Below are 12823 nucleotides of genomic sequence, written 5' to 3' on the forward strand. Positions count from 1 at the left end.
CATCATACATACTCTTCATAGCATTCAACAACTTCCCATCTACCCCATATATTCTTAATCTTTTCCACAATCCTTGTCTATCAACCCAGTCATATGCTTTCTCCAAATCCATGAAGGCCACATACAACTTCTTTCCCATCTCGAGAAACTTTTCCACTAAAGATCTAAGAATGAATATCTGATCTACATAACCTCTTCTCTTCCTAAAGACTCCCTGTTCTTCTCCAACTAATTCATCTGTTATTTCCCTAACTCTGTAAATAAGTATCCTACCATACACTTTTCCTATAACACTAAGAAGACAAATGCCCCTATGATTACCACACATTTCTTTTTCCCCTTTTCCTTTGTACAAGGGAATAATTATACCTGACTTCCAATCCTCCGGGACTCTACCTTCCTCCCAGGGCAATCTGCACATCTTCCACATCCATTCTACTACTGTCTCTCCCCCATGCTTCAGCATTTCACCACACACTCCATCAATTCCTGGGGCTTTCCCCAATTTGACTTTCTTCATTGCTTCCACAACTCTTACTGTTTTCTTCCTGTCTTCTCACCTCCCTCCTTCTCCCAGCCATTCCCCAGCCACTTATACTCGCATTACTTTCATTCTCTATGATACAGTGAATGGAGAGAGACTGGAATTGGTGAGAGTTCAAATACATGGGTACAGTGATAGAAAAGACAGGAAATTGTGCAAAAGAAATGGAAAGTAGACTCTAGAGTCACACGAGGAAGGAAAGTAGCTGGTGCCATGATGGCCTTGATAAAAAGCAGAGGCTTGAGTGTTGCAGCTGTGCGAGTCTTACATGAAGGAGTGTTAGTGCCAACTTTAACATATAGATGTGAGACTGTGGCGTGGCATGAAAATGAAAAATCAAGAGTACGAGCAGCGGGGATGGGACTGTTGAGGAATATACGTAGTGGTAGGTGATGGCGACCATCATCCACTCACTTGATGTAGTGCTGCCTGCTTCTTCCTTAGCCTTTATCATTTTTTTTCTGTGCCTGCCCTCCTCTCTTCCTATTTCTCCCATCTTTCCTGTCACTTCTTAATGCTTCTCTTTCCATTACAGGTGGCTTTACATTGAGTGACAAGCCAAATGGTTTACTGTAAGCCAAGAAACCATTTACAGTGCTGGGTGGTAACCATATAACCAAACCATACATGCTCCCTACATGTCAACAAATGGGTCAGTGGAGGGTTAGTACCCCTCAAATAACTCATAGTCAAATGGCCACCCCTTATGGGATTATGGCGTCTGGCAATAGAGAGATAGATAGGATATGGAATAATGTGATTTGTGAAAGATGCAGAGTAAGGTAGTCTGTGGACACCAGAATTGAAGAGAGTGTACTGAGATGGTATGATCATGTGGAGAGAATGGATGACAATAGAGCAGTGAAAGAGGTATAGCTAACTGAGCGAATTTGAAGGAGGGAGGAGGTGAGGTAGGCCAAGAAAAAGGTGGAGGGATATGGTGGATGAGAGTGTAAGGAAGAGAGGTATGGAAGTTTGTGAGGTATAGGGACTGACAAGAGACCGAGCTGACTGGATGAATTTTGTGCAGAGAAGCGCATAACCAGAGTTTTGGCACCCATTTTTAACGTGACAGCTTTCGGACTGACTAAAGCCGATAGGTGTATGTGAAGCTACAGAACATGGTGAAATTTTTTTGGCCTATCTGATGGAGCCAGGATTCCACGGCCTTGAATGATGAGTGAATGGAAGCGTGGCCCATTGAGGCTGTCTGGACATTGCTACTCCTCACCTTGCCCTAGGGTGTGAAAGGAGGTCTGGATGATGATGATGATGATGATGATAATGATGATGTGACTTGCTTGTTGAAAAGTTTATTTTGTAGTAAGTTGTGTGTGTGTGTGTGTGTGTGTGTGTGTGTGTGTGTGTGTGTGTGTTGGGAGATAGCAAATTAGCAAGAAAATATTGGCAAATACCTAATCAAATTAGAGAGGCTAAAAGAAACAAGGTTGGGGTATATTATTGTAATCCACTGTGTACCTTATTCATGGATAGTAACACAAGGGAAATTGATGAATGAATAAGACAGCTGAGAAGTAGGTGAAATGATGGAGTGAATGAATACTCAAGGGAGGAAGGGAGTAATAACAGGTGATGAAAGACTGACTTTGAAATTTTTGTACAAAGATAGCCTGCAGGGGGATTTTTTTTCGAAGCTTGGAAGCATCTCATTATTGCTTACCTGCTAGGCTGTTTGTGACAAACAGGAGGCCTGGAAATCCCCAGTTTCACTTGGGAACCGCTCATTGATAAACTGAGGTTCTCTGTTTCACTTAGTAGGCACTCGATGACTCTAGTGGTGGCACCCAGTCAGAGAAACTATAGAAGGTCCCTCAGCCATAGACCCCCTCCCCTCCCTTAGAAAACTCCAGCTTACCTGCCTGTGTTTGTGTCACAGCCACCATGAATGAAGTCCGGAATTGGGTGACTGGTAATAAACAGATACAGAAATGGTGCTGACTGTGGACTCTTATCTCTCTTTATAAATTTCTTCCGTTTCATCAGGTTGTCAGTACTGCACTGACTATTCTTCCATTCCCACACAGGCAAGGCCCTCAATGAACGCAAGGCTGAGGTTCGCATCCAGTACAGGGATGTTCCAGGTGATATCTTCCACGGACAGACCAAACGGAATGAACTAGTGATTCGTGTCCAGCCAGGGGAAGCCATCTACTGTAAGGTAGGTCACCATGAAAGGGATAATTATAGCACAGCATACATGCCATACAGTTGCAGTCAGTAGTTCTGGTACACTGCCCTGATACTGTTAAACTGTGAGATTTTTCCAAACTGACCATTAATATTCAGACTGATTGGAAGGGTTTGTAATATTGTTTCATTAGTTTGGAGATGCAGGCACGTAAAAGGATCATTTACTGCAAATGTACATATCTGTTCCTGATTTTCTTTTCTGAAAACAGTGTAGAATGATTGTCTGGGAAATAGTCAAGATCAGAATGTCACATTAAGAACCCAATGACCTCAGAATTGTTTGACAAAGTTTGACATTATTGTGTGTAAACTGGCCTAACCCCAGCCTATATTTTGCAGGTAGGTAATGTTTGCCAGACAGTTACTCAAGACCTTTTGTCCTGATTTAAGATTTCCACTGCAAATGGGCATTGTCCATAATGTAACCATTCCTGACACAACTTCCAAACATTGACCAAGACATAACCTAACCCAGCCCAACCCACCACAGTCTAACCCAACCCAGTCCATGCTGTTCTTAAAACTAAAGACCTAACCTAACACTTTATCCTAGCTTAACCATAACTTGCTTGGTCAGATAATGACAAAGACTGCTCCTAACCCGTCCCACTCGAACCTGGAATATCCATGCCAAAGATACTTATTATCTGACCTAATTTTAACCCTTGCTTCCTCTGACAGACATTAACAGAAACCTAATTTGATAGCCCAGTGAAACACACAGATGATGAGAAATATCTGATGTAACTTGCCCTAACTAAACCTAACCTACAGTGACCTTACATAACCTTACCTCCTCTGCTATACATTTACCATAGCTTAATGCAGTCCAGTCTAACCCAGACTTTCCACACAGGTGATGACCAAGACACCAGGGATGTCATTTGGCCTGGAGGAGACCGAGCTGGACCTGACATATGGGTCGCGCTACAGGGGGGCTAAGCTGCCTGATGCCTATGAGCGCCTCATTCTTGACGTCTTTTGTGGCTCCCAGATGCACTTTGTTAGGTAAGCACAGGTTAATTTAAGGGTTTCTTTTTGAGGTAGTAATGAGCAACAGTTTTACCAAAAATCCCCTTCTAGCATTGGATCCTGCTTTCTATATTCCACATTCCACCTCACATATTACAATATGTCCTTCCATCTGTTACTTTTGTTGTGTGTGTTACTTGTTGCTGCCACATAAAAGTACTCTTGTTATGTGTGCATCATATTGCTTTCACATAAAAATATTTCAAAACACCTTCCAGGACTACAGCTGTATGGAAATGAAGGTAAATTTTTTATCTTGATAGCACTTTAGTTGAGCAAGCAGAAGAGTAGCATACATCAGAGTATTTGGGAAATAGAGAGTTGTGTAACAAGAGATTGGATAGTACATAAATATGCTAAAAGAGGGCACTACCAGGGGACCAAGCATCCTTAAGTCCATGAGCACCTTATTATCGATATCCTCTATGGATGTCAGTTTCATTTTTCAGGTGGGCTGACTGTTTTCGTGATGTTTTTGAGCCAAGAATTCAAGGGTATGGTAGAAATGAGAAAGAGGGAATGTGTATGGGGACAGTGAAGAGATTTGCTGTACATGTTAAGAGTGTACGTAATAGAAAAATATGTAGAGTGCATAGATAATAGTGTGTTTGGAAAAAAATGGGCCGTAGAAATGTATGTGGAGAGACCGAGTATTGTGTATGAAAAGATTGGGTACCGGTAATAGAGGAATACAAGTGCTTGTGGGCCCTTCGGCCCCTTGCACTTGTTCCTGTGGAGGGCTCTTGCGCTGGTATAGTTTATTTTAGTTGTACCTATGGGCAAAAAATTCTACGGAGATCCTATGCTGGGCACCTGCAGTGTCGTTTTTTGATCAAACTGTGATTGCTCATTAAATATAGTAAAAGCTTTTCAATTGTGATGGGACCAAGTTTTTTCACATCAGCGGATGTTTTGCGATTTTTGTGCCAATTTTGGTGCGATTTAAATGTGTAGTTTCGGCTGCCCAAAATACACACACACACACACACACACACACACACACACACACACACACAGCTAGTGCTATAATATATTAGATATGGAAACAGAGAAAAAGTGCATTTAACAGTTTTATTTAGGTGGCCATGGGCTCAAAGAAGCTTTTACAACTAGGTTTAGATGAAGTTGCTAGGAGCTCTTGTACAGTACTTGTTGCTGTCCCAGAAAGAGTCAAAGGATGTGACGTAAGTTGGATACTAGAATGTAGATAGATATGCATTAACCTTCTCACTGTAAAGAATGGACACTAAGCTGAATGAAGTTAGTGCTTAAGATTATAATTAACAAGTGCATTGGATGGTGCATGACCTACATCGCTGCAAGAAACTGTCAAGGGGGGCGGGGGGTTTATGAAGAAATGGGCCATGAATGAAAGTTTCACAGAGGTAAAGATGTAGGCATGGGAGGCAAAGAAAATGGATAATATGAGCTGTAACAGGAATGTAGAGTGGGGAGAGGACCATGAAAGTACTGTATACCCTGTGAAAATGGGTACTGTAGGAATGATAGTTTGAGTGTAGTGATGTTACTTCAAAGGTTTCTCCAACAGTAAGAACAGGATAAGCTCACATTGATCTCATATGCCAGCTGTCTTGCAACACAGGCAAAAAGACATTGTTTTACTCCTACTGAGGGGTTGATGGCAACTTTCTAACACTTTCATTAATAGAGGTCATTTGCACTTAATGAAACTGTCCATTAGTTGCCAGCATAAAGTAAAGATGACATAATCATAATGAAGGGGTTGATGGAGGCCGTGTCTAATCCTTTCACTGTTGTGATTCCAATAGTTGAGCTAGTCATTATTGTTTTTCATTTGTGTTAAGGAGAAGCTATCACATAGAGAGCATTGTGTAAGGAGTCATCTGATCAATACTGTCTGCTGGCTACCTTGTTTTATACCACAGTACATTTTCCTCCGGAATCATTTATAAGTTGTTGAGTGGTAAATATTAAGATATTGTCTCTTCTGTCTTTCTTAGCAGCTGTGGCTCAGTGGGTTAGAGCGCTCCACTCTGACCGAAGGGTCGGAGGATCGAATCCACCCAAGGGTCATTGGTAGACATCAGGAAGGGCATCCAGTCATAAAATGCTACACGCTCCAGTCCAAAAGTCCTCTACCCAGGGGCAACGCCTTAGCCCTTCAGGGATACCTGGCGTAAAACCAAATTATTATTATTATATTACAGTATTTTATTCTTCCCTCGGCCTTCTGCCTACAGGTGACTTAACACTCCCTCTTCTGTCTTTCTTTTCTTCATTCTCTCCTCTTCCTTCTGCCTGTGGGTGACTCTGTACTGAATGACAAGCCAAAGGGTTTCCTGTATACCAGGAAACCATATACAATGCAGGGTGGTAACCATATAACCAAATCTTGGCGCCGGGTGGTTTAGCGGGTAGTTACACGGATTGAGCCGGTGAAGGTTTATATCCAAGGGGTGGTTGGGGTTTATTGCTCACATAATGCCACTCAGGGATGAGTGAGGTGGTCACTCTCATCTTAAATGTCAGGACCAGCTTGCTTAGCCCCGGGCATCTACGCTTCTCATGGGGCGATGTGGGATTGGATGATGGATGGATGGATGTAAGTTAGGTGCTGTGCAGGTATCTTTACATCAGATACTGAAGTGTAGCCAAAGATTACACATGCTTATTGTTTAGAACGAATGTCAGTGACACTGGTGATCTGTGGTGCACAATATATTTCATTAACCTATCAGCACCTTGAAATAAATGCATAGTTGATACTGAATATTGTTGTTGAGATTACAGCACCAGTATGAATACTTATACCCTGTGTCATTTAGGCAGTCATTCAGTATCATGCAACATTTTACCATCTCATGATCAAAACTTTACTTAAAGTCTCTGACTCTATACAGGAGTGATGAATTAGCAGAGGCATGGCGTATCTTCACCCCACTGCTGCATCAGATTGAGGAGCAGAAGCCAAAGCCTATACCATACATTTATGGGTCAAGGGGTCCAGAGGAAGCAGACAAGATGCTGGCAGAGAATAACTTTGTTTACTCTGGATCATATAAGTGGACCAAACCTGCCCACCATCTTTAGATACCCATTCTTGGTAGGGAAAGCTTGACCAAGGATTCTCCAGCCAGTGTCACAAATGGTTCTGTGTAAGGTAAATTTACTGCTTAGTTTAAGCAGTAGGAAGACTTGACCAGTTTACTTCTTCTTATAATAGTTTGTTATCCATATTTTTCTTATTATTTTTATGGTGGTAACCAGTGGCATATGACCCTGGCAGTTGTGCTGCCAGTTTTTATTTTGTTTAATCAATCACTCAGTCAATATATGGTGGTAAATGATTGCATCATGGTGAATAGCAGTTTTGGATTGGTAACTGTTGGTTGTTAGGTTAAGTTAGATTGGATTAGGTTAGGTTAGACTAGGTTAGGTTAGGCTAGGTTTGTATATTTTGGTTAGGTTCCTTCATTCTTTCCTCATCCTTCTGCGTACGGGTGACTTTACACTCCCTCTTCTGTGTATCTTTCCTTCATTCATTCCTCTTCCTTCTGCCTGTGGGTGACTACACCGAATGACAGGCCAAATGGTTTCCTGTACACCAGGAAACCATTTACTACCCTGGGTGGTAACTGTATAACCAGATTTTGGCGCCTGGTGGTTTAGTAGGTAATTGAGGTGCTCCAGTCGGATTGAGCCAGTGAAGGTCTACATCCAAGGGGTGGTTGGAGTTTATTGGTCACGTAATGCCACTCAGGGATGAGTGAGGCTGATCACTCTCATCTTAAATGTCAGGACCAACTTGCTTAGCCCTGGGCTGCTACGCCCTTCATGGGGCAACGTGGGATTGGATGATGGATGGATGGATGTTAAGATATACTGTTTTGGTAGGTTAGATTAGAGTAGGTTAGGGAAGGAGTAGTTATGATTATGTAAGGTTAGGCTAGTACAGCTGTAATAATAAGCTTTGGTTTCTTTGAGTATGTTTCAGAAAGCATGCAGCTATGCTTGAGAAACAAATTGGGTGAAAAGGAATGAGGATTAATAAAAATAATGGAGATGGTAAAATCACTAGTAAATAATCATATACCACCTTATAAATGATTAGAAAAATTTAGAAAATAACCTACAAGAGGAGGAAGTGAAGGTATATCTGCTGCTTTAACAAAACTCTATGTTTTTCCTGTATATTTATCAGTAGTGTTGACAGGTACTGCAGCTTCAAAACACAAGGAAAAGCAGTAATGAATTTCCAAATATTTTGATGAATTATAGAATGGAGTGTTTGGAAGTTTCATTCCAAAAGTAATTTAAAGTATGTTTATCATGACCTTAGCAGATATATAAACCCTTTCTTCAAAACTGCCAAGATTGGTAGAAGCTTTAAGACTAAATTAGTGTAGAATTTGAGGTACTCAGTACTGTAAATGAAGAAGCAGTGTAGATATGACAGAAAAATTCAAGTTTTACTGCATAGAATATACAGGATACCTAACTGTGGAATCACACTTTCATAAACCATAGTTCAATAGAACATGAAAAGGCCTTCAGTATCAGCTCTCCAAGGGACATGCGGACATGAGAGGAATATTACAGTAGTTATCACATCAGCATAGGATTCATTCCACATTTGTCGTTTTATGTTGCACCACCCCTGACCGTGAAGAAATAAAAAATAAAAAGGTTTCCAGGACTACACAGAACACTTCAAACACATCCCTCCTCCTCCACCCAACTCTACATTTCACAGACATATACACATACACATAGCCAACACAGTCATCCAGAACATCTTTCTTGAACCCCCACTGCTCATTCATCCCACAAAAATTGCCCTTCTCAGAGATACATGAGTTTACCTAGCCAGACTGTGATATAGTATTCAGCTTTCTTTGTTTTTTTACCAACCCAAAACAGAACTTGAACAGTCCACAACACCCTCACTTTAATACAACTGCTCATATTATAACACACCTCACCTCATACACCGCTCGCTGGTGCAGTGGTAACGTTCCCGCTTGCCAACTGGTGGACGGGAGTTCGCACCTCGCTCAGGTTGCGAAAAGTTTCACTGACGAAGTGGGTGGTTACTGTCCCCCTTGAGCAAGGGGATGGGTGTGTGCGTGTGTGAAGGTCACAGCCTTGCCCTTAGATCGGACTATATGAGCTCTCAGCTCCCTTCCGGGAGGGTAAAAGCTGACCATCATGACCATCAAGTGATCCTGACCGACCCGGTGAATTACCTCACTTTCACAGCATAGACTTCACATCAAACTTTCACATCAACACAACTTCAACAAAATATCACTGGGAGTGCCCAGCTGAAGTGGGTGGTTTCCTGCAGTCCACCTGGTTCATGTCCAGATAAGGCTTGGGCCACATTAACAGCAACAACAGCTGAATAGCTCATATCTAACAAACAGCCATCACTAATAACCACTGAAAAAAGTGTGTAAAACAGCAGTGCACTGTTGAAATGTACAGTGTTGAAGGTTCTGCCTTATTTAACAAAAGTAGGCTGTGTTTAAAGACAGTACAGTGTGTCTTAAAAGGACTGTAAATCTTCCATTTATGCCTTGAATTTAAGCACAGTGATATACGTCTTGGATTATTAACCCCTTGGTGATTATTTTTTAAATTTATTCATGGTACTGTTTGTTTTATTTAGCTTAGGAGAATTTTACTTTCATTTACTGGAAGTGTGTTTTTAAAAAAAGAAACTCTTTAGCACTAAAAATCCTTCCTGAGTTGAATAAAAACCATCTGGTGGTACTCTGGACAAAAAACAAAAAAAAACATTGGATTTAAGGGGTTATTCATAGAATCAAATATCTTATAGTGCAACCCACAACACCGTTTTCAGGCAGCTGCACAGTCTCCTCAGCAAGTGTTGTTCTGTTCTTAAGTCACTGGTGAATGAACTCCTTATGAATGATTCCCTCTAAAGTTAAAATTTGTGCTTTTTGTACTTGTAACCATTTTACCATGAGTCAGAAGCATGTACAGTACATGGTTATTTCAGTTAATATTCTCAAGCTCCTGTAGCTCATCCTCAGCATAACAGAAGATGTTAGCCCAAATAAAACACTGAAGTTGACATGAGCATGAGGGTTAAAGTATTATTTTGCTTGCACATTAGTAGTGTATGTACTGTATTTCCCTTTTCACTTCAAAACTTATGCACTACAGTGGCATCTTCTATTTCATTCTTGCTGTATTCAGACGACTTTCTTCAGCTTAAGAGAGTTTTCAAACTGGAGGTGTGGTATACTATGTAGTCTGTATTCTCCCCTTAATTTTGGGGATCTCTTAAGCTAAATTAAATTTTCTGTCTACCATAACCAGAACAGAACTGAACACAAATTGTCTGTGTAAGCTAGAACAAAATGAAAAAGACGTCCTCTAGATGAAGAGGTTAATAACGTACATACAATATCAAACCCCAAGAAGCAAAGATATGCGCATTACAGGTTTTTCCATTTATAAGAATTTCATGATCATATGCTTCAAACTTAAATTGTGAAGGGAAGGGTAACCCCTCAGATTTTATCAATTTCTTTAGTGCCTGACGAGATTTAACATTCCTGACCTATTAATTCAATGCTGACTCTCATAACTGTAATGTAGGATGAGACTGGTCATATCTACTAACCAGATGCATAGTGGTAGGTGGGGGAGGCCCATCATCCACCTACTTGGTGTAGTGCTATCTTTTTCTTTATTCATGTCTGTCATTCTTTTTCTGTGTTTCTCCTACCCTGTTCCTGTTTCCATCATCCTTCCTGTCACTGTTTCTTCTTCTTCTTTCCATTTGACATGGCTGTACACTGAGTGACAAGCTAAATGGTTTTCTGTAACTATGAAAACCATTTACAGTGCTGGGTGGTAACCATATAGCCAAAGAATGGGGTGACATGGAGCCTATTCTGGCGCTCCTGCCAACTGGATGGAGAAGCGCAACTGCAGTGTTCACCCAGGACTAAAAACTTCACATTATTCCCTGTGCCTCGCTGTGTGAAGGCCGTCATTTGCATGGGTACATCAATTCATTGCATGGGATGGCTCTACAGGGAAGATTGCTTGCCTGTGGTTGATGGGTATGCTTGATCAGACAGACTGGGGTAGCACAGCAACAACAGCTTACAGAATGCATTTCCCTATTGGGTCATATTCTCATTGACTTGGGAGGTTTCTTAGCACCTCTTACTTGGTGATTTATTGTACTGTGTTCTCCATTTTATACCTTAGAATCCTTTAGTATGTTACCAACTGTAAGTAGCATACATGAGAATATGAAGGTGTAATATGCAAAATATGCTGCTCCAAAAGAGGTACTACAAAGCCTTCTGTGCCATTTAGAATAGAGGTTGATGTGTGTCAATATAATAGGGACTTGCCTTACATTAGTGATTACAGGTTCAAAGCCTAAAGCTTTCAGTTCAAGGTTGTGCATTAGGGGAGAACAAATTTTGGTTGCTGTATTTGTCATTTGGTGTATAATTTCTAGTTGAATGAAAGTCCAGTAGCCTGTGGACTAGATACACAAGTCACCTTTTGTGTTGTAGCTTATGTTTAATCCCTTTTACTGTGAGATTCAAGCTTAAAGATATTTTATTCTCACAAATCCTATGTGATTTTATTCAACAGAAATAAACCCCTTCCAGTTAAAGGGCTTAAAACAGTCTGTACAAATCTCTCACTGTGATGGTAGAATTTAGTTGTTTTATTCTGGTTATCCCTGAGCCAGTGCAATGGAAGGTTATGTTAGGCTTTGTATTTTTCACTAATTTACAGAAAGCAAGTGGTTGGGAGAATAGGGAAAGAAATGCTGACTAATGAGGTGTAGGACGAAGTAGAGGAGTCTGTGCTGCAAATCAGTGTCAAGTGGCAGGAGAAGTCAGAGTTGAGCTTTGTGAGAGAGGCTTGAAGGATACTTTCTGTCACAGCAACATTGTACGATTTCTTGGGAAGAGGGACCATAATATCAGACTTAGTAGGATTCGTAGTCCCATGTCTTTAGCTTTTTATTTTGCACACCTATGTTCTGATGTATGTCAGAACCTAGCCCCTGGCTCCTATGCTCCACTTTGGGCACCAATGGATTGGATGCTGGATGGATGGATGTTCTCATGTTTTATAGAGTGTTTAATTGTTCATATATTGACAGTTTGTAGATTAACATACAAGAATATAGTATTGTTTTATATGCTGAAATAAACTGGTAGGTTTTTGGGTCATAGGTTTTCAGTCGGTTAGGAATGAAGTGTCTTGACATTCCGGAATTAGCAATGTATGAGTGTGAATACTGCACAAGCCTGTTGTTAATTTTATAGCAGTTTTAATTATCCTCCTAGGGTTAAGTTGTATATCTGTCGAGAACACAAGTTTATTGTTACTTGAAACATTGTAGTATGGATGAAACTTTATGAAAGGACATAAACGAATAGATCCATATTTTTGTCCCATGTACTGACAGGAATAGTTTTGTAAGGTTTTGCACAAATTCAGATGCTCCCCACATGTAAAGTGCTGTACTTTTGTAAAGACATTCCATGCCGTGTTGAAATGGACCAGCATTTTGTAATGTTTCCCAGAAAAAAAATCATATTGATATTTTATAATGAGTCATGACCACAAAATGGAGATAGTGCTATACAGTAAACCCCCATTAAACTGGATGTTCATGTAAAGCACTTGACTCACTCCCAGGTAAAGGTATCTACATTCTGTTTTTGAGGGAAGGATGAAAAATGATAAATCAGTCTGTTACAGATCTTGGAAGCTTGCGGTCATATGAATTACTTGTGCAATTGAAAAGTTGAAGGAATATATTGAGAGAAATTACTGAATCAAATATAGTTTTAAAGAGGTAAAACATAAATTGCTAACAAAAGAAACTGGTTAATAATACATTTCTTTATTGTGAAATACTAGATATGTTACATACTTGCCACTTTTCACAGGTGCTGTAGATTTAAGAGGTAACCACTTTTTTACAGAAACTCTGACCCAAAATTTTTTTTGGCTTAAATTTAACATGCAGGCCATCCA

The 12823-nt window shown here is 40.4% G+C and overlaps 1 protein-coding gene across 1 annotated transcript in view; it reads left to right on the forward strand.

Moving 5' to 3' along the window:
- Positions 1–6925, forward strand: part of Zw (glucose-6-phosphate 1-dehydrogenase Zw) — a 61420-nt gene extending 54495 nt beyond the window's left edge. The window contains exons 4-6 of the mRNA XM_080274181.1: positions 2590–2723; positions 3612–3763; positions 6670–6925. Coding sequence (XP_080130307.1) covers positions 2590–2723; positions 3612–3763; positions 6670–6859 — 476 coding nt within the window. The 3' untranslated portion in view covers positions 6860–6925. The remainder of the gene's footprint in view (positions 1–2589; positions 2724–3611; positions 3764–6669) is intronic.
- The last annotated feature ends 5898 nt before the right edge of the window (positions 6926–12823 follow it).

This window comes from Coenobita brevimanus, chromosome 57 (genome assembly GCF_032717465.1).
Source record: "Coenobita brevimanus isolate Jiangsu-jjx chromosome 57, ASM3271746v2, whole genome shotgun sequence".
Taxonomy (NCBI): domain Eukaryota; kingdom Metazoa; phylum Arthropoda; class Malacostraca; order Decapoda; family Coenobitidae; genus Coenobita; species Coenobita brevimanus.